We start from the raw sequence: 22,687 nt of genomic DNA on the forward strand, positions 1-22,687 counted from the left end.
AAACCCCACCTCTTTAAGGAATACCTAGGATAGGATAAAGTAATCCTTCTCACCCCCCCTTAAAATATTTAGATGCACTATTGTAAAGTGGTTGTTCCACTGGATGTCATAAGGTGAATGCACCAATTTGTAAGTCGCTCTGGATAAGAGCGTCTGCTAAATGACTTAAATGTAAATGTAATGTAAATGTAAATATCACTACACAGTATTTAAAAAAATATATATATATCGTGATATGATATTTCGGCCATATTGCCAAGCACTAGTCGGATGGGTTTATCACTTGTGAATGATGCCCAGCATGTGCCGTCTACGGCAAAACAACAGGGGTTTGCATTATTTTGCGATTTTGTCAAATCATATTCACAAGCATCATGTAGCCGAGCCCATAGGCCTATATGTTTTGATGAGGTTTGTAGCACAACTAAAGTGGCCAAATCACTCTAAACTTAACCTATAGGCTTAGGATCCCTGGAATAGGGTTGGAGAGCCCATAGCCTGCAGAGCCTAGAGACACATGTGTTCTTACAAGCCCAGTCAATTGCGCAATCGCATTGGAGAAAACAGGGTTTTGACTGGCCACTACAGTATTTTAAAAGAGGATCCCAGCTTTTTTGTGCTTAAATTTAAAAAAATTAAGCACATGAATCTACTTTAAAACTGGTGTAGCCTACCAGTCTGATGGGTGAGAATATTATCAAGTGCTTGTCAAACTGTGAATGACCGACTGATGTAGCATGTGCGGCCTGCAATTTGTAAGTCGCTCTGGATAAGAGCGTCTGCTAAATGACTTAAATGTAAATGTATAAGAAACAGAGCAGAGCGCATGCCTTTCATGCTACTTTTTTTCAAATCGTCATTTGAGTCACATCATGCTGCCTTAGAATGCATTAGAAATCAAATCAAATCAAATAACGGATTTATTGTGACGGTGTGGGCTATATTAAATAGATTTATACGACTTTTTAAAATGTAGATGTTTCAAAGGTCTGCATCAGTGGCTTGTGGGCCTCGCGTGGAAGCCCAGAGATACCGAACAAGTTTATGTTAATTAACGGTCAATTACTGTGAGACCTGGAGATATTTGGTTTGACAGTTACCAGCTGACAAAAAACTTTCACGACCGCCACAGCCCTACGCACGCACGTGCACGTGCACGTGCACGCACACGCACACACACCGTTCGCCATGGCCTCGGGCCTGAACTCACTGCATATTAGCATGCCATTAGTTTTTATGGCGTACTGTTGGAAGTCAATTACAGCGGCCGGCACTATATAGAAAAAATACACATGATGTGCGGTGGTGTTTATACAGGGACGTGTAATGTTTCCTCTAAGAAACGTAAGTGGTATTATGTGCAGCCTTAGGGCTGTGTTTTGGGTGTCGCGTATGTTAACTCGGGACGTCATGAATAAAAAGACCTCTTAATGACTGGTGTATTGATCCTACGGACCTACAGTATGGACCTGTGCTTATTATCGTCAAAGGAATAGTTTACAATACATCTCTCCAGATTAGTAAACTATTAGGACTGGAGTAAAAAATAAAAAAAACCTGAAAACAATTCCTTCAACTTCATCAGTGGTGGTAAGCTCACCTGTAACTCGGGCCTGGCGACCAGCAGTACGATGTTCCTTGTGTCTTCACTGGAGAGCACAGCTACAGCCTCCTCTCTGTCCTGCACATCCTGACCATTGATCTGCGGAAACAACACACACTGGTATTCATACACAAACACACTGGAGAGACACTGCCGCAGAGAGAGAGAGAGAGAGAGAGAGAGAGCAGTTGCAACCTGAAGTGGAGGCAGGAGTCACAATATACAGTATATCACACACTGTCCTGTTATAACTCACACGCGCACATACACGCGCTAGAACACACACACACAAAGGGAAGGGCCACTTTCCTTTTTTTTTTCTTTATCTCAGTCTAACACTGTAGAAAGAGCCCAGCTGGCAGACAGCTAAAGGCCCTGTCTCTCCTCCTTCCAGGGGATCTATGAAGTCCAGTCAGTGTCCAGTCAGTATTTCATAGCAGGCCAGGCTGGCTGGACTGATCGTGAATGGGACAGTGGTCTATGGACCGATCGTCTGCACTAGAAATGCTCTGCTCCTGAAAGCATCCAGCATCTGGAAGCGACACACATTCATACATACAGACGCCCCACACAATTAACTGAGCCGTGACAGGGGGGCGTCCGTCTTCCACTGACCAGAGTAATGGCCCTGTCAGCATGGGATAATAGTAAAGGGGTGCTTGGGGTGGAGGCATGGATCACAGCCACTAACCCAAACCCCTCTCCCCTCGCTTTGCCTCGTAGCTCAATGCAATCGCACAACACATTATGACCTACAATGCACGAAGGACACGTGCGCACACATGGACAAGGCGCCACGCGACAGACAATTAGGGAAGCAGCTAGCCCCGGCCGTACATTATCTCTCTGCAACAAAAAAACTGTGCTTACCCTACGCTCAATCTTCTTCCTCTCATGACTGCACCGTGTACTCACCTCTCTCTCTCTCTCTCTCTCTCTCTCTCTCTCTCTCTCTCTCTCTCTGACTCATTAACCCTTATTCAGAAACACATCACTCTGTTGTTCTGAGAGTTCACTCTGACTGAAAACAGACCACTCCCTAAAAGACATTACCGTCTACTTCTGCCATTCTCCTCAAAAGCATTTCTCCACTGTCTCCAGCACTCTCACCCACATTACTGTAACAACCTTGTGGCTCTGCCTCCCAAAACCATTACTGCTCTCAGACTCTACAGAACACTTACACTTAATACCAGTGATCACCAATCTTCCCCGAGCCGAGATCCCATTCTGAGATCTACCGCTCAGATTTGTATTTTAAAACATGACTTAAAAAAAACGTAAGTCCTTACAACCTTAACCTCCCAAAACATGACTATCCATCTCTCTCCACGAAGCCCTCAATCTGCCTCTCCCCAAATATATGACCTTACTTTATCCCTACCTCCCAAAACACCAACCCCTCGATTACACCTTAAAACATCCCCGTTTTCCACCCTTCCCCCTACAAGAGAGCAAAGCTCACAACCCCCCTCCCTCTCCAATAACATCATAATGGTCCATACAGCTCCACTGACTCTGTTGTTTGTGTCTCTAACCCCACCAGAAGACTGTCTTTGGAGGGGGTACTAGTAGCCTCCAGGGTCCACCGACCCTCCCTGGCCCAGGGATGGAGCTGAGGGGTAATAACATGGAGAGCCTCTCAGTCTACCTCCGGGGTGTGCGTATATGTGTAGAAAGGGAAGAGATCTGGTGTGTGTGCATTCTTGCGGATGTGCGAGTGTGTTACCCAGAAGCAGGTGGGGGGTATATCTGGAGCACGGTGCATCCTTAAACTGCTCTTACGGCTGTTAAAAAGCCTAGTCGAATGCTGAGTCGGTAACTAAAACAGCCAGAGGGACATTTCCTCCCCGCTAACCGTCACAGAGGGGGTGAGTTTCTCTTTTACTATGGTGCCATTAAAAATGAATGGGTTCTCGTGTTGGGAGACAATGGCAGAGGGAGGTGAAATAAAAAAGTGTTTATGTCACCTCTGATGAGAAATGAGAGAGAGAGGAGACGAGAGAGAGAGAGAGAAAGAACGAGAGAGAGAAAAGAGGGGCTGAGGGTCAAGATAGAAAGAAATAGTTTCCTACTTGTAAAATGTGGTCTCCTTCTCTGATGCGTCCGTCCCTTGCAGCAATGCTGTTTGGCCCAACCTGATGGGGAGAGACCGTTTGAATCAATGCTCAAATGGAACACAAAATTGCCTTCTGGAAGTTTGCCAAAATATCTTACCATCACATTTCATACACAAAATATATAACCTCTTGAAAATACAAAAGTATATGGACACCCCTTCAAATTATTGGATTCGGCGATTTCAACCACACTCATTGCTGACAGGTGTATAAAATCAATCACACAGCCATGCAATCGCCATAGACAAACATTGGCAAGAGCTCACAGACATTCAACGTGGCATCGTCATAGGATGCCACCTTTCTAACAAAATCAAATCAAAGTTTATTTGTCACGTGCGCCGAATACAACAGTGAAATGCTTACTTACCAATAGTGCTGAGAAAAAGAAAAAAGTATGTGTGTGTGTGTGTGTGTAGGTAAGTAAGTAAAGAAATAGAACAGTGAAAACGGTAAAAACAGTAAAAAGAGGTCAGTTTGTCACAGGTCAGTTTGTCAAATTTCTGCTCTGCTAGAGCTGCCCCGGTCAACTATAAGTACTGTTCTTGTGAAGTGGTAACATCTAGGAGCAACAGCGGCGCAACCGTGAAGTGGTAGGCCACACAAGCTCACAGAGCGAGACCGCGGAGTGCTAAAACGCGTAGCACGTACATATAAGCTATCCTCGAGTTACAAACTGCCTCTGGAAGCAACGTCAGCGCAAGAACTGTTTGTCGGCAGCTTCATGACATGGGTTTCCATGGCTGAGCAGCCGCACACAAACCTAAGATCACCATGCGCAATGCCAAGTGTCACAGTCCGATGGACAAATTTGGGTTTGGTGGATACCAGGAGAACACTACCAGTCCGAATACATAGTGCCAACTCTAAAGTTTGGTGGAGGAGGAATAATGGTCTGGGGCTGTTTTTCATGGTTCGGGTTAGGCCCCTTAGTTCCAGTGAAGGGAAATCTTAACGCTTCAGCATACAATTACAGTCTAGATGATTCTGTGCTTCCAACTTTGTGGCAACAGCTTGGGGAAGGTCCTTTCCTGATTCAGCATGACAATGCCCCGGTGCACAAAGTGAGGTCCTCACTTGTCGAGATCTGTGTGGAAGAACTTGACTGGCCTGCACGGAGCCCTGACTTCAACCCCATTGAACACCTTTGAGATGAATTGGAATGCTGACTGCGAGCCAGGCCTAATCGCCCAACATCAGTCCCCGACCTCACTAATGCTCTTGTGGCTGAATGGAAGCAAGTCCCCGCAACAATATTCCTACATCTAGTGGAACGCCTTCCAGGAATTAGCGGAGGCTGTTATAGCAGCAAAGAGGGGACCAACTCCATATTAATGCCCATGATTTTGGAATGAGATTTTCGATGAGCTTTTCACAAACTTTTGGTCATGTAGTGTACCTATACAACTTTACAGAGACCACTGACCTCTAAATTTCTTATGGCATCCAATAATCATTTAGTCCCCAATATAATTCTAGAGCACCTCTGTAGGTTTGAAGTAAGAACTGTTATACAACACTTCTAGACAAAGGACCTCTTTCAACACCATCTGGTGATTGTTTGAAGCACCTGCTGCCAGAGGAAGGCCTTAGCTGTCAGTATGTGTTATAGCATCTGTCCAGTTCAGGTATCAAGGCCACTTTACCCTACTGCTGAAGCAGCTAAATGAACAGAGCTACAAACCTGCCAGGACATGTGTCTGGGGAAAGTACAATAAAGTATCACAATCAGGGAATACTGTGTGTGTGTGTGTGTGTGTGTGTGTGTGTGTGTGTGTGTGTGTGTGCGTGCGTGCGTGCGTGCGTGCGTGCGTGCGTGCGTGTGTGCTTCTTTATCTGTTGATTTCCCTGTTGGGCTAACCTGCACCCTCCATCCCTCCTGTTGTGATTGGTAGATGTAACATACCGGACACAGAGAGACATAGTATCCATACAAGGCCCATCCATGCCTCTTCCTTCCCATGATTCTCCCTGACTAATGATACTGAGCGAAGAGGGCAGGCCACTCTTTCAACGGCCAATCAATTACTGCCGTCTGGGGCCATTTGTTTTACTCTATCCAATCAGACAGGATCTCCTGAGATGGCTGGGCCAGCCTGAATGTTCCATCTTCATGATGGTCCGGTGTGTGTGTGTGTGTGTGTGTCACAAGGACCGTTCCTTAAAAAGGGCTGCTCTGAGATTACTGGGGATGGGGAGGGACTCTGCTCTCAGCTCCGGCCTGTCCTTGATTTCTCATGTCACGTCTTCTCTCCTTTCGTCCCTCTTGAAAAATGTTTTACGGAGAGGAGTAGAAAGGGACCCGAGGAATGGAGGAGGAAAGGACTTTTGCGATTCCCCCACTGTCACAACATGTGGAGTGATACCCAGACTGACAACGGCGCCGGAGGGGATGGCTGCAGTTTAACGGGCTCCTAACCAACTGCGCTGTTTTCTTAGTTCTTTTTCCGCATTGTTTGTAACTTATTTTGTACATAATGTTGCTGCTACCGTCTCTTATGACTCAAAATAGCTTCTGGACATCAGAGCAGTGATTACTCACCTCGAACTGGACAAAGAGTTTTTTAAATTTAATGAGTCCGACACGAAGGATATACTGCTTTCTCGAGACAAGGCCTGAATCCCTGTCATTCGAGGTATTGCTCGCCTGAGGTAGAATAGGTAGAATACCTCATTCTGTAAGCAGTAAGCCACACTGTCTATATTATGCGTAGCCATCTATTTACCACCACAAACCGATGCTGGCACTAAAACCGCACTCATCGAGCTGTGTAAGGCCAAAAACATAGAAGAAAATACTCATCCATAAGCGGCACTCCCAGTGGCCGGGGACTTTAATGCAGTCAAACCTAATTTCTGTGCAACCAGCGGATGCTACGCTACAGGACTGTTTTGCTAGCACAGACTGGAATATGTTCCGGGATTCATCCAATTGCATTGAGGTGTATACCCCTTCTGTCACCGGCTTCATCAATAAGTGCATCGACGACATCGTCCCCACAGTGACCATACGTACATTTCCCAACCAGAAGCAATGGATTACAGGCAACATCCTCACCGAGCTAAAGCCTAGAGCTGCCGCTTTCAAGGAGCGGGACATTAATCCGGAAGCTTATATGAAATCCCGCTGTGTCCTCAGACGAACCATCAAACAGGCAAAGCATCAATACAGGAAAAAGATTGAATCCTACTACACCGGCTCTCACGCTCGTCGGATGTGGCAGGGCTTGAAAACTATTACGGACTACAAAGGGAAACCCAGCAGCGAACTGCCCAGTGACACGAGCCTACCAGACGAGCAAAATGCCTTTAATGCTCACTTCGAGGAAAGCAACACTGAAACATGCAAGAGAGCACCAGCTGTTCCGGAGGACTGTGTGAGCACGCTCTCCATAGCCGATGTGAGCAAGACCTTTAAACAGGTCAACATTCACAAAGCCGCGGGGCCAGATGGATTAGCAGGACGTGTACTCAAAGCATACGTGGACCACTGGGCAAGCGTCTTTCCTGATATTTTCAACCTCTCCCTGACCAAGTCTGTAAGACCAACATGTTTCAAACAGACCACCATATTCCCTGTGACCAAGAAAGCGAAGGTAACCTGCCTAAATGATTACCTGCTTTGAAAGGCTGGGCATGGCTCACATCAACACCATTATGCCAGAAACCCTAGACCCACTCCAATTCGCATACCACCCCAACAGATCCACAGATGACGCAATCTCAATCGCACTCCACACTACCCCTTCCCACCTGGACAAAAGGAACAACTAAAGTACGTGAGAATGCTGTTCATTGACTACAGATCAGAGTTTAACGATGAAGCTTATCACTAAGCTAAGGACCCTGGGACTAAACACCTCCCACTGCAACTGGATAACATTTACATTTACATTTAAGTCATTTAGCAGACGCTCTTATCCAGAGCGACTTACAAATTGGTGCATTCACCTTATGACATCCAGTGGGACAGTCACTTAACAATAGTGCATCTAAAACTTAGGGGGGGTGGGGTGAGAGGGATTACTTATCCTATCCTAGGTATTCCAATGGACTTCTTGACGGGCCGCACCCCAGGTGGTAAGGGCAGGCAACAACACATCTGCCACGCTGATCATCAACACTGAGGCTCCTCAGGAGTGTGTGCTTAATCCCATCCTGTACTCCCTGTTCACCCATGACTGCATGGCCAAGCACGACTCCAACACCATCATTAGGTTTACTGATGACAGAAAAGTGGTAGGCCTGATCACCGACTACTATGAGACATCCTATAGGAAGGAGGTCAGAGACCTGGCTGTATGGTGCCAGGACAACAACCTCCCCCTCAATGTGAGCAAGACAAAGAAGATGATCGTGGACTGCAGGAAAGGAGGGCTGAACACCACTGAAGTGGAGCAGGTTGAGAGTTTCAAGTTCTTTGTTTTCCACATCACCAACAAACTATCATGGTCAAAACACACCAAGACAGTTGTGAAGAGGGCACGACAACACCTTTTCTTCCTCAGGAGACTGAAAAGATTTGGCATGGGCCCCATATCCTCAATAAGTTATACAGCTGCACTATCGAGATCATCCTGTTTGGTTGCATCACTGCCTGGAATGGCAACTGCTCGGCATCTGACCGTAAGGAGCTACAGAGGTACGGCCCACTACATCACCGAGACAAAGCTTTCTGACATACAGGACCTATATATCTAAGGTTTCTGGGATAATGGTGTTGATGTGAGCCATTACCAGCTTTCAAAGCATTTCATGGCTACAGACGTGAGTGCTACGGGTCGGTAGTCATTTAGGCTTCAAACATGTTGGTATTACAGACTCAGACCGGGAGAGGTTGAAAATGTCAGTGAATACACTTGCCAGTTGGTCAGCGCATGATCGGAGTACACGTCCTGGTAGTCCGTCTGGCCCTGCGGCCTTGTGAATGTTGACCTGTTTAAAAGGTCTTACTCACATCGTCTGCGGATAGCGTGATCACACAATTCCAGTTGTCATTGTGTTTTATAATGACGCTGATAACTAATATTGATCCCACAATGAACACACTACAACTGGTCCCTTCTGTAAATGATGTTCAACATATAAAAGGCTTCATAAAGCCTTCATAATGCCTTCAAAAGCACTAAATACTTTTGTTACAAAGCATCTATAACCGTATGTCATGCTTTGTAAAGGATTCATAGATGTGGCAACTGTGTGACAATCACCAATGTCAAAAATGACATCAAATCAAATCGTATTGGTCACGTACATGTGTTTAGCAGATGTTATTGCGGGTGTAGCGAAATGCTTGTGTTTCTAGCTCCGACAGTGCAGTAATATCTAACAAGAAATATCTAAGAATTTCACAACATACACCGATTACAAACAAATCTAAGTAAACAAATGGAATTAAGAATGTATAAATATATGGACGAGAAATATCAGAGCAGCATAGACTAAGATATAGTAGAATAGTATAGATACAGTATTTACAGTAATGCAAGATATGTAAAGATGATTAAAGTGACTAGTGTTCCATTTATTAAAGTGGCCAGTGATTTCAAGTGCAGTTGCAAACCGTAGTCTGGCTTTTTATGGCGGTTTTGGAGCAATGGCTTCTTCCTTGCTGAGCGGCCTTTCAGGTTATGTCGATATAGGACTTGTTTTACTGTGGATATAGATACGTTTGTACCTGTTTCCTCCGGCATCTTCACAAGGTCCTTTGCTGTTTTTCTGGGATTGATTTGCACGTTTCGCACCAATGTAGGTTCATCTCTAGGAGACAGAACGCGTCTCCTTCCTGAGCGGTATGATGGCTGCATGGTCCCATGGTGTTTATACTTGCGTACTATTGTTTGTACAGATGAATGTGATACCTTCAGGCATTTGGAAATTGCTCCCAAGGATGAACCAGACTTGTGGAGGTCTACAATTCTTTTTCTGAGGTCTTGGCTGAATTCTTTTGATTTTCCCATGATGTCAAGCAAAGAGGCACTGAGTTTGAAGGTAGGCCTTGAAATTCTTCCACAGGTACACATCCAATTGACTCAAATGATTAGCCTATCAGAAGCTTCTAAAGCCATGACATCATTTTCTGGAATTTTCCAAGCTGTACTTAGTGTATGTGCATTTCTGACCCACTGGAATTGTGTAAACAATTGTTGGAAAAATGACTTGTGTCATGCACAAAGTAGATGTCCTAACCGACTTGCCAAAACTATAGTTTGTTAACAAGAAATTTGTGGAGTGGTTGAAAAACAAGTTTTAATGACTCCAACCTAAGTGTATGTTATCTTTCGACTTCAACTGTAAGTATCAAAAGTAAAAGTATAAATTATTTCAAATTCCTTAAATTAAGCAAACCAGATGGCAACCTTTTTTTGTTTGTTTTTATTGACAGATAGCCAGGGGCAGGCTCCAACACTCAGACATAATTTAGTCTGCCAGATCAGATGCAGTAGGGATGACCAGGGATGTTCTCTTGATAAGTGTGTGAATTGGACTATTTTCCTGTCAAAATACAAAGTACTTTTGGGTGTCAGTGAAAAATATAAGAGTAAGAAGTCCATTATTTCCTTTAGGAATGTAGTGAAGTAAAAGTAAAAATTGCCAAAAATGTAAATAGTAAAGTAAAGATACCCCCAAAAAACGACTTAAGTAGTACTTTAAAGTATTTCTACCACTGTATATATGGTGTCATTACATGGCGTTCTGAATAATACGGAGTGTTGCTGGCCTTTTTATTTGTATTTTTTATTTCACCTTTATTTAACCAGGTAGGCCAGTTGAGAACAAGTTCTCATTTACAAATGCGACTTGGCCAAGATAAAGCAAAGCAGGCCGACACAAACAACAACACAGAGTTACACATGGAATAAACAAACATACAGTCAATTACACAATAGAAAAAGTCTATGTACAGTGTGTGCAAATGAGGAAAGATAAGGGAGGTAAGGAAATAAATAGGTCATAGTGGTACATTTTTTTATGTGCAAGTAGAGATGAATTTACAGTCTAATCAGACACCTAGGTATAGTTGTCCACATATTCAAAGTCAGAACCGTCCAGAGCAGTGATGCTGGACGAGCAGGCAGGTGCGGACAGCGATCGGTTTAAGATAATGCATTTAGTTTTACTTGCCATTAAGAGCAGTTCGAGGCCACAGAAGGAGAGTTGTATGGCATTAAAGCTCGTCTGGAGGTTAGTTAACACAGTGGCCAAAGAACGGCCAGAAGTATACAGAATGGTATCGTCTGCGTAGAGGTGGATCAGAGAATCACCAGCAGCAAGAGTGTCATCATTGATGTATACAGAGAAAATAGTCAGCCTGAGAATTGAACCCTGTGGCAGCCACATAGAGATTGCCAGAGGTCCGGACAACAGGCCCTCCGATTTGACACACTGAACTCAGTCATTTGAGAAACTAAGGCAGTTGAGTCTGCCGTTAAGAATGTGGTGATTGACAGAGTCGAAAGCCTTGGCCAGGACAATCAATACAGTGCACAGTATTGTCTCTTATCGAGGTGCAGTTATGATATTGTTTAGGACCTTGAACGTGGCTGAGGTGCACCCATTACCCGCTCGGAAACCAGATTGCCTAGTGGAGAAGGTACCGTGGGATTCAAAATGGTCGTTGATCTGTTTTTTAAACTTGGCTTTCAAAGATCTTAGAAAGGCAGGGTAGGATAGATATAAGTCTGTAGCAGTTTGGGTATAGAGTGTCTCCCCCTTTGAAGAGGGGGATGACCGTGGCAGCTACCCAATCTTTGGGGATCTCACACGATACGAAAGAGAGTTTGAACAGGCTAGTAATAGGGGTTGCAACAATTTCGGTGGATAATTTTAGAAATAGAGGGTCCAGATTGTCTAGCCCGACTGATTTGTAGGGGTCCAGATTTTGCAGCTCTTTCATTACATCAGCTATCTAGATTTGGGTGAAGGAGAAATGGGGGAGGCTCGGGCAAGTTGCTGTGGAGGGTGCAGGGCTGTTGTTCGGGGTAATGGTAGCCAGGTGGAAAGCATGGCCAGGCGTAGAAAAATGCTTATTGAAATGCTCAATTATCGTGGCTTTATTGGTGGTGACAGTGTTTCTTAGCCTCAGAGCAGTGGGCAGCTGGGAGGAGGTGCTCTTATTCTCCATGGACTTTACAGTGTCCCAGAACTTTTTGGAGTTTGTGCTACAGGATGCACATTTCTGTTTGAAAAAGCTAGCCTTTGCTTTTCTAACTGCCTGCATATATTGGTTCCTAACTTCCCTGAAAAGTTGCATATCGCGGGGGCTATTCAATGGCAATGCAGTACGCCACAGGATGTTTTTGTGCTGGTCAAGGGCAGTCAGGTCTGGAGTGAACCAAGGGCTATATCTGTTCCTGGTTAAAAAAATTGAATGGGGCATGCTTATTTAAGATGGTGAGAAAGCACTTTTTTTCCTTCTTGTTTTTCAATCAACCAACAAAACACATTCCACATTCACAGATGTGACAGGCTTAAAAAAAGAAGAAAAAAAGTAAAAAAATAATAATAATACATTTCAAAGAAATACAATTAAAATGAAAGATTAAGAAAAATATGTGTTTTTATTTTATATTATTTAATTATTTTCCTTGGTGCATATATATACTGTACATACATACCCCACACACACACACACACCCCCACACCCCACACACACACACACACACACACACACACACACACACACACACACACACACACACACACACACACACACACACACACACACACACACACACACACACACACACACACACACACATACATACATACATACATACATACATACATACATACATACATACATACATACATACATACATACATACATACATACATACATACATGTACTCAAAAATAAAATTAGAATAAAAACACACAAAAAACATATATAACACTTGCAGCAGCACTATCAAGGTCCTTATCAGCTATTTCTAGCATTCGCTGAGACGATGGGCCAATAATTAGTTTTTAGGTTTTACAGCACCTTACACAACATGTATCTGAACATATCCCTAGTCACCCCGTTCACTCTGTCCAGTTTGAAATATAGTTGAATAGTGGAGACCAGAGTCTATCAAACTTGGTATGTCTCTTGTGAAGGTCATAAGTGAGCTTTTCAAGAGGAAGAAAGTCAACAATCTGGTCAATCCACATTTTAAATGTAGGAGGGGTATTAGCGGACCACAATAGAGTATGTAAGTTTGTAATAGTCATAAGCAAAATTTCTCTGTCAGGATCAAGAACAAAGTCCTGCTGGGCATTAAGAAGATAGATACATGGGGGCATATCAAACTGTACCTCTAATATTTTCTGTGCAGCAGTATGTATAGATTGCCAGAATCTGGCCATCTCTCTACAGTTCCAAAATACATGCATATAGGTTCCACATTCAGAGGTACATCTTTTACAGTTAGGAGACATATCTGTTTTCATTCTATGGTGTCTCAAAGGAGTATAATACAATTTGTACAAAAATGTGTAGTTAGATTCTTTCATTTTTACACTAGTGGAGGTGCAGTATTATACCCTGTTGCAAACCTCCACCCATAACTCATCACTGATAGTCAGACCAAGGTCCTTTTCCCAAATTATTTTCAAAGGAGTAAAGGAGGAGCCTCCTTTCTCAGAAAGGAGTCTATAGATGTAAGATATTTTGCCTTTAATGGATTGTGCTGTGACAAGAAGAGTTTCAACTTCATTCAACTGAGTTCTAAACCTCCTCTTGGAGGTAAAATGAGGAAATTACATGTCTAATTTGAAGATATTTAAAAAAAAATGGGATTTTGGCACATCAAATTCACTGCAGAGCTCTTGAAAGGATTTCAGTGTAGTGGTTTTCTGATGAAATAGGTCTGAAAAGGTTCTGATTCTGAGAGTATGCTAAAGATTAAAGTTGGCATCCCTCAGGGCTTTTGGCAAGTCTGGGTTGCCTACTATAGGCGAGTGAGAACATATTTGGGAGAAAATGCCCAGGTATTTCTTACAGTCCCCCCACGCTAGTAGGGTGCTGTAAATCACAAAGGTTTTGGCTATGTTGCCCACTTCACTAAAGTTATTAATGAATATAATTGAGCTTAAGGGCAATGAACCACAGGATTGGGCTTCTATCTGAATCCACATCGACTCTTGTCTGTTTGTGATCCATGTTAGCATGTTGCGGATTTGGGCAGACCAGTAGTACAATTGAAGGGAGGGAAGGGCAAGACCACCCTTATATTCAGGTTTCGATAGAGTGGAAAACTTGATCCTAGGTTTTTTATTGCCCCATATAAATTTGGTGATGCTTTGGTTAGTTGTTTTGAAAAAGGAAACTGGGAGATAGCATGGGAGCATCTGAAATAAGTAGTTCAGTCTAGGGAGGATGTTCATACGGATGACATTAATTCTTCCTACTAAGCTAATTGGTTTGGAGATCGTTCTTGATTCGATCCAGGAGTGGAAGATCATTTTCCTTGAAAAGGCTATTCAAAAAGATCTGGTGTTATGAAGATCCCGAGGTATTGAAACCCCTGTGATGTCCATTGGAAAGGACATAGTGTCTTTATAGAGCTGGTGAGTGTAATATTGAGAGGGCAGACAGTGGATTTGTTAAAATTGATCTTATAACCTGAAAACTTGCCATACTGAGCAATTTTGTCTAAAATGAGAGGGAGGGATTTCTCAGGGTTGGATATGTAGAGCAAGACATCATCCGTGTAAAGCGAAATCTTGTGCTGCAGGCCGCCTGCAGAAACAACCATAATACTTGGATTGCTCGTTATCAACTCTGCCAGAGGCTCCGCCCCCAACAAGTAGAGCAAGGGGGACAGTGAGCACCCTTGTCTTGTGCCCTGTTCCAGAGGGAATCTGTCAGAGTTCAGTCCATTAGTAGTAACCATGGCATTTGGATGAGAGTATAGTGATTTGATCAATTTAATAACATTTGGGCCCATATTGAACTTTTCTAAGACTGAAAACAGAAAGCTCCACTCCATCCTGTCAAACACCTTCTCAGCATCCAGTGAAGCCAGCAGGACAGGGGTATTCTGTGCGTTTACTTGATCAATAATATCAGAAAGACGGTGAATGTTATCAGAAGAGTATCTGTCTCTAATAAATCCAGTTTAGTCTGCTTTTATTATTTTGGGAAGAAGAGTGTTTAGTCTTTTGGCGAGCAATTTGGTAATTATTTTATAGTCGAAATCCAACAAGCTTATGGGCCGGAAGGATGAGCAGGATAGGGGGTCCTTGTCCTTTTTTAGCAACACTGTAACGCGAGCTGTGTGCATTGAGTCTGGGAAGAGAATCACTTTTAAAGAATAGCCAGGCATCCTCTACTGACGGAATGAGGTCAAGATCCTTCCAGGATACCCGGGCCAGGTCGATTAAGGAGTGGCTGATGGACCTCTTCAGCTAGCAGGGAGATGGGCCTAGCATAGGCTAGCTCCAGGCTAATTGGTGCTTGCTTCGGGACAGAGACGTTAGCCAGGAGTAGCTACTCGGATAGCAGCCAGCTAGCTGCGATGATCCAGGTGAAAAGGTTCAGAGCTTGCTGTAGGAATCCGGAGTTATGGAGAAGAAGAAGTCCGATTTGCTCCGGGTTGAATCGTGCTGTGCAGACTGGCAGGAGTTGTCCGGGCTAAAGGTTAGCTGATGACTGCTAGCAGTAGCTAGCTCCTGTTGGGGGTTCCGGTTCTAAAGTAAAGCAAATAGCAGATCCATACCACATTGGGTGAGACGGGTTGCAGGAGAGTATGTTGAAGTTGAGGTTAAGAAAAATGTTTTAAAAAATATATGCGAAGAAAAAATATATAAAAAGATTTAAAGACAGAACACAACAAGACGAAGACAAGACGCCTGACTGCTACGCCATCTTGGATTCTTGGACTTTTACTCCACCCATTCCATTGGCAGTCGAACAACATCATGTGTGCTTAACTGCACTACAGAAAACCCGCTAACCAAACAAAAGTACAGGGCATGCTCACTGAATTAAAGGGCAACTACACAAAAAATCAACGTTTCTTAGATTTTTCAAGGCCTCAAAAGTCATCCCCTGATTTGGTTGTGAACACACAAAATCCAATTGAGTTGTTTTCTATTAAAAAAGGTGTAAAAAACTGGAGTAAACCAGAACAAATGGGGATATCAAAAACCTAGAAAAACAAAAACCAAGAAAATGGAATTTGGGAGAAAAAAAACAGTAGGCAAAAAATTGTATGTGCATGACTGAACTTTATAATGTGTGTCATCCTGCAACACAGCATTTTGGGTGAACTTGAGGTCAGGTCCAATATTGACTATATGCACCCAGGAGGGAAAGAGGTTGGGCCATCCTAGAAATGTTTTAGTGTCATATAATATATACAATTTTTCCAACGATTTTAACCGAAGCGACCCCAATATCCTGGTGTTGCAATGCTCTCCCAAGACGCATGACAGGGTTATAAATGCTTTGTGAAGCCTTCATTTAATATGATTTATAAGGCCTTTATTAAGAGGTCCTTATGCCACCCTTTATAAAGCACAGGTCAATGGGGCAGCAGGTAGCCTAGTGGTTAGAGCGTTGGGCCAGTAACAGAAAGGTTACAAGATCGAATCCCTGAGCTGACAAGATAGAAATTTGTCGTTCTGAAGCTGAACAAGGCAGTTAACCCACTGTTCCTAGGCCATCATTGTAACTAAGAATTTGTCCTTAAGTGACATGCCTGGTTAATTTTTTTAAAAGTCATATTTTACATAGTGGGTTATGTCAAATTTGACATTGGTGGTTATGTCACAGTCAAGAAACATTATGAACCTTTTAAAAAGCATGACATACGGTTATATTGATTCATAACACATTTATGTAGTGTTTATGAAGGATTTATGAAGCCTTTATAAGCTGCACACAATTTACAGCAGGGCCCTACAACTTATAAAGGCTTTATAGAGCATTCATAAAGACTCCATAAACACTACATAGCTTATTGTCAAACCATTTTTAAGCAAAGTCATACTACACAAAGCGTGATATAAAATGTCCTTTTAAACACTACATCTCAAGCTTTGCAAAATAGTATGCATGATACTGTATAGTTCATTGGTATTTATGTGAGATCAGAAATGCAATTCACTATCTCAAACACAGCTGAAATACGGAGTAACATTCAGTAGAAACTCATCTGAATGCAGCACGCTCTCCTTGGTTTTACTTTTTATAGACTGAACACTTGAGAGGAGAAGCAGCCCAGTGACTACGGCGATCTGTATTCAACTCATGTTCAGCTGCATATACCTTGCGGGTCTGAGCTAACTTCAAACGAATGAGAGAGAGAGAGAGAGAGAGAGAGAGAGAGAGAGAGAGAGAGAGAGAGAGAGAGAGAGAGAGAGAGAGAGAGAGAGAGAGAGAGAGAGAGAGAGAGAGAGAGAAAGAGAAAGTTGGGCAGAATGGAGAAGACAGTGCTTTGTAAGTGCTGCCAATAAGTGGGAGAAACAGAGAAAAAAAGCCTTGACTGTGGGCACAAACAGTGTAACCTCAGCTTGCAAAACATGTCAGTTTGATTTGAAGAACAAGGATAGTCACTCAAAGAAAGACTACAGTGCCTTTTTTATGAGTTGGTTTAATCTATATTACTGCAAATATAAAAATTATGAAGTGCCAGTCCAACGATTCATGTATTTTTAGTCTGTGTTAATCATATTAAATTACAGACTCTCTACATATTCAATATTAACCAAACTCTGTAAAAGAGGACACAGAGGAATCATATTAACGTCACAACTGATTTAGTCCTGAAAGTCTAGAATACTGTATTCCTTTCACAGTTATATCAGTGTATTTACAGTGCATTCGGAAAGTATTCATACCCCTTGAATTTTCCATGTTACAGCCTTATTCTAAAATGCATGAATTATGTTTTTTCCTCATCAATCTAAACACATACATCACAGGTTTTTAGAAATGTTTGCAAATGTATTAAAAATAAAGAAAAGAATTGAGCTCAGGTGCATCCTGTTTCCATTGGTCATCCATTGATGTTGTAGAAATCTTTCTACAAATTGATTGGAGTCCACCTGTGGTGAATTCAATTGATTGGACATGATTTGGAAAGGCACACACCTGTCTATATAAGGTCCCACAGTTGACAGTGCATGTCTGAGCAGAAACCAAGCCATGAGGTCGAAGGAATTGTCTGTAGAGCTTCAAGACAGGATTGTGTCGAGGCACAGATCTGGGGAAGGGTAATGGAAAAATTATTTAGCATCGAAGTTCCCCAAGAACACAGTGGCCTCCACCATTCTTAAAAGGGTAGAAGTTTGGAACCACCAAGACTCTTCCTAGAGCTGGCCGCCCAGACAAACTGAGCAATTGGACGAGAAGGGCCTTGGTCAGGGAGGTGACCAAGAAACCGATGGTCACTCTGACATAGCTCCAGAGGTCCTCTGTAGAGATGGGAGAACCTTCCAGAAGGACAACCATCTTTGCAGCACTCCACCAATCAGGCCTTTATGGTTGAGGCCAGATGGAAGCCACTCTTCAGTACATTAAAGTCCAACAGGACAACGAGCCTAAGTACACAGCCAAGACAACGCAGGAGTGACTTCAGCACAAATCTCTGAATGACTTGAGTGGCCTAAGCAGAACACGGATTTGAACTTGATGGAAAATCTCTGGAGAGACCTGAAGATGGTTGTGCAGCAACGCTCCCCATCCAACCTGACAGAGCTTGAGAGGAGGATTTGCAGAGAAGAATGGATGAAAATCCCCAAATACAGGTGTGCCAAACTTGTAGTGTCATACCCAAGAAGAATCGAGGCTGTAATCACTGCCAAAGGTGCTTCAACAAAGTACTGAGTAAAGGGTCTGAATACTTATGTAAATAATTGTTAATTTATTTTTATAACTTTGCAAACTTTTCTAAAAAACTGTTTTTGCTTTGTCATTATGGGGTATTGTGTGTAGATTGATGAGGGGGGGGGGACAATTGAATAGTTTTCAGAATAAGGCTGTAACGTAATAAGATAAAAGTCATGGGTTCTGAATACTTTCGGGAATGCACTGTATTTACTATGATCCACAGTGATTGTAGTCCATAGTAATTGTAACAATTATGTTAACCTATTTTACATAAAATGCACATGAAACTTCAAAGAACCGATAAACACACAGGACTGGTGGAAATGCATGCATACATTTTTTTATCAAGTTGATTTACATTTTCTTTTATCAACAACTATACATAGTAGCTGTTATTTTGGTGTTTGTTCAAGAACTCTGAGGAAAGGAAGCATTTGTACACTGCAGAGTGTTGTGACATTAGACGTGTAGGTGAAGTGAGAACTTCAAAAGTACCTATTTCTGAACAAGTCTGGCGTATATAATAGCGTATTCTTAAGTGAAAACTGTAAGGTTGGAGAGAGAGAAGAAGAAGAAGAATGAGAAGAAGAAATACAGCAGCAGTTCCCTAGCCACCCTCAGTCCCACTCCTGCCGTCTCACCTCACTGACATAGATAGCCATGTCCCCCTCCTCGTCTGTCCTGTAGCACAACGTCAGGCCCAGCTTCTCCTGGCTGTTCAGTCGACACAGCTCCACCTCCTGCAGACATACAGAGAACAGAGGTCAACAAAACCACACATGGATAACAACACTAACCAGCTTCTCCTGGCTGTTGATTCGAACACAGTTCTTGGGGCGACAGGGTAACCTAGTGGTTAGAGCGTTGGACTAGTAACCGGAAGGTTGCAAGTTCAAATTCCCGAGCTTACAAGGTACAAATCTGTTGTTCTACCCCTGAACAGGCAGTTAACCCACTGTTCCTAGGCTGTCATTGAAAATAAGAATTTGTTCTTAACTGACTTGCCTAGTTAAATAAAGGTAAAATAAAATATCACCTATACACACAGAAGGGACAAGAACACATCACCTGTTGTAGGTGTGCCAAGTACATCAATGTATAAAATGCAGTTATTGAAGCTGTAGCCATCATACCCAACTTGCTATCAAACAGCATATTAACTTTGGCTGGGTAGAGGAGCTTATCTTGACTGTGTGTGTGATTAAAGCTGTTCTCTAAACGTTCAGTGAACGGCTTGATTAGTCATGTCTTTGATGACTGTCAGAAGCTCTCAAGTGTTTTTACCGAGCAGCTACAGCCTAATATTAGATTATTAGTTGGTAAATAAACCCATATAACTAACGTAGTGAATATATTCAGAGTTGCATGACCCACCACTGAAGTATTTCTCACCTCTGAAGAGTCCTTATGGAGAGACAACCCACAAACCGGGAACATTCCCAGAACATTAGCTAATATTCCCATTAAGTAATGGTTTTATCAAACATTAGGATGAGAACATCCCCAAAACATTCAAAGAATGTTTTTGATAACATTTTAAAAAATAAATAAATTTAAAAATATATGAAATATCCTAACATTCACTATAATGTTCCCAGCAAACCAGAATTGGTTTTGTGAAAGTTTCTAGAACAATCGTTAGGTTGCAGCAAATGTTCTCATAACACAAAAACTGTCGAGTCATGCTGATGATCATATAAAACATTTGCCTTGATGTTGTCTGAATGTTCCGATAACACATTTAGTCTGTTCTTTAAAAGGTTCCCAAATGTTTGTCGGAACAGTATGGTGGGATCATTGTGTTGGACATCACAAAAGACGAACTATCCAGTTGTGAAGATGTATATTTTAGAATGAAAAAACATTCACTTGATGCTACAAGAACATTCCCAGAACACATTTTTTTATGTTCTTTAAAAGTTCCTAAAACATTTCTTTAGGTTATAGGAACATTGTTGGGATATGGCAAGAGAACTGTTCAGTTGTGCAGACATTCAGAGAATGTTTGTATCATGTTGCACACCACATTCATTTGATGTTGCAAGAATGTTGACAGAACAGCCTTTCTGGGTTATTTAAAGGTTCCCGAAACACGTTGTGGTAACCGTGTGGACACATTGCAAGACATAGGTTACAAAAGCACTAAATATGCTCAGTTGTAATGCCATTCATACAATGTTTAAGATGGGTTGCACAGGACATACCTTTAATGTTGTAAAAATGTTGACAGAACACCTGGTCTAAGTCCTGTCAGTACAATATATGAATATCACAAGAATATTCTTGTAACGACTCCCAAACGACTCCCAAACGACTCCCAAAAACGTAATAAAATGTTCTGGAAATCTTTAAGAGTTTGCACAGAACATTCCTACAATGTTCCACAATTTCCAAATAAGTATTTTAATTTTATTTATTTAACCTTTATTTAACTTGGCAAGTCAGTTAAGAACAAATTCTTATTTACAATGACGGCCTACCCAAAGGAAAAAGGCCTTCTGCGGGTACGGGATAAAGATAAAAATCATAAATGCAATATAAATATAGGACAAAACACACATCACAACAAGAGACGTAGCAACACAACCTAACAACAACATGGTATCAGAAAAAAACATGGTGCAAACATTATTGGGCACAGTCAACAGCACCAAGGACAAGAAAGTAGAGACAACAAAACATCACACAAACCAGCTACAACTGTCAGTAAGAGTGTCCATGATTGAGTCTGAATGAAGAGATTGAGATAATACTGTCCAGTTTGAGTGTTTGTTGCAGCTCGTTCCAGTCGCTAGCTGCAGCGAACTGAAAAGAGGAGTGACCCAGGGGTGTGTGGTCTTTGGAGACCTTTAACAGAAAGTGACTGGCAGAACGGTTTTTGTATGTGGAGGATGAGGGCCAAAGTATATCTCAGATATGGGGGAATGAGGCCCAAGAGGGTTTTCTAAATAAGTATCATCCAGTGGGTCTTGCAACGGGTATACAGAGATGACCAGTTTACAGAGGAGTATATAGTAGAGTGCAGGGATGTGTCCTATAAGTAGTATTGGTGGCAAATCTGATGGCCGAATGGTAAAGAACAGCTAGCCTCTCGAGAGCACCCTTACCTGCCGATGTATATGTTATGTTTCAGTAATCTAGCATGGGTAGGATGGTCATCTGAATCAGGGTTTGTTTGGCAGCCGAGGTGAAAGAGCAGCGATTACGATAGATTTAACTTTAGCCTGCAGCTGTGATATGTGCTGAGAGAAGGACAGTGCACCATCTAGCCATACTCCAAAGTACTTGTATGAGGTGACTACTTCAAGCTCTAAACCCTCAGAGGTAGTAATAACACCAGTGGGAAGAGGGGTATTCTTCTTATCAAACCACATGACCTTTGTTTTGGAGGTATTCAAAACAAGGTTAAGGGTAGAGAAAGCTTGTTGGACACTAAGAAAGCTTTGTTGTAGAGCATTTAACACAAAATCCGGGGAGGGGCCAGCTGAGTATAAGACTACCATCTGCATATAAATGGATGAGAGAGCTCCCTACTGCCTGAGCTATGTTGTTGATGTAAATTGAGAAGAGCGTGGGAGATAGGATCGAGCCTTGGGGTACTCCCTTGGTGACAGGTAGTACCTGTGACAGCAGATTGTCTGACTTTATACACTGCACTCTTTGAGAGAAGTAGTTAGCAAGCCAGGCCAAAGACACCTCAGACACCAATACTCCTTAGCCGGGCCACAAGAATGGAATGGTCTACCGTATCAAAAGCTTTGGCCAAGTCAATAGAAATAGCAGAACAATATTGCTTAGAATCACGGCAACGGTGACGTCAGTAAAGACCTTTAAGGTTGCAGTGACACATCCATAACCTGAGATGAAACCAGATTGCATACCAGAGAGAATACTTTAGACATCAAGAAAGCCAGTCAGTTTATTGACAAGTTTTTCCAACACTTGATACAGGGCAAAATAGAAATAGGCCTATAACAGTTAGGATCAGCTTGATATCCCCTTTTAAATAAAGGACGAGCTGTGGCTGCCTTCCAAGCAATGAGAACCTCCGGAGAAAGGAGAGATAGGTTAAAAAGGTTTGAGATAGTCTTGGCGATGATAGCGGCAGTAACCTTAAAGAAGGGTCTAAACCATCTGACCAGA

At 42.5% G+C, this 22,687-nt stretch overlaps 1 protein-coding gene across 2 annotated transcripts in view; it reads right to left on the minus strand.

Moving 5' to 3' along the window:
• The window catches only part of LOC123993182 (PDZ domain-containing RING finger protein 4-like), a 218,824-nt gene that overhangs the window by 9,841 nt on the left and 186,296 nt on the right, over positions 1–22,687 (minus strand). For both annotated transcript variants that reach the window (XM_046295058.1, XM_046295065.1), the window contains 3 exons: positions 19,186–19,284; positions 3,679–3,741; positions 1,601–1,702 (listed from right to left, as the gene is read on the minus strand). In XM_046295058.1, the coding sequence (XP_046151014.1) occupies positions 1,601–1,702; positions 3,679–3,741; positions 19,186–19,284 (264 nt within the window). The remainder of the gene's footprint in view (positions 1–1,600; positions 1,703–3,678; positions 3,742–19,185; positions 19,285–22,687) is intronic.

Source organism: Oncorhynchus gorbuscha, linkage group LG02 (assembly GCF_021184085.1).
Source record: "Oncorhynchus gorbuscha isolate QuinsamMale2020 ecotype Even-year linkage group LG02, OgorEven_v1.0, whole genome shotgun sequence".
Classification (NCBI taxonomy): domain Eukaryota; kingdom Metazoa; phylum Chordata; class Actinopteri; order Salmoniformes; family Salmonidae; genus Oncorhynchus; species Oncorhynchus gorbuscha.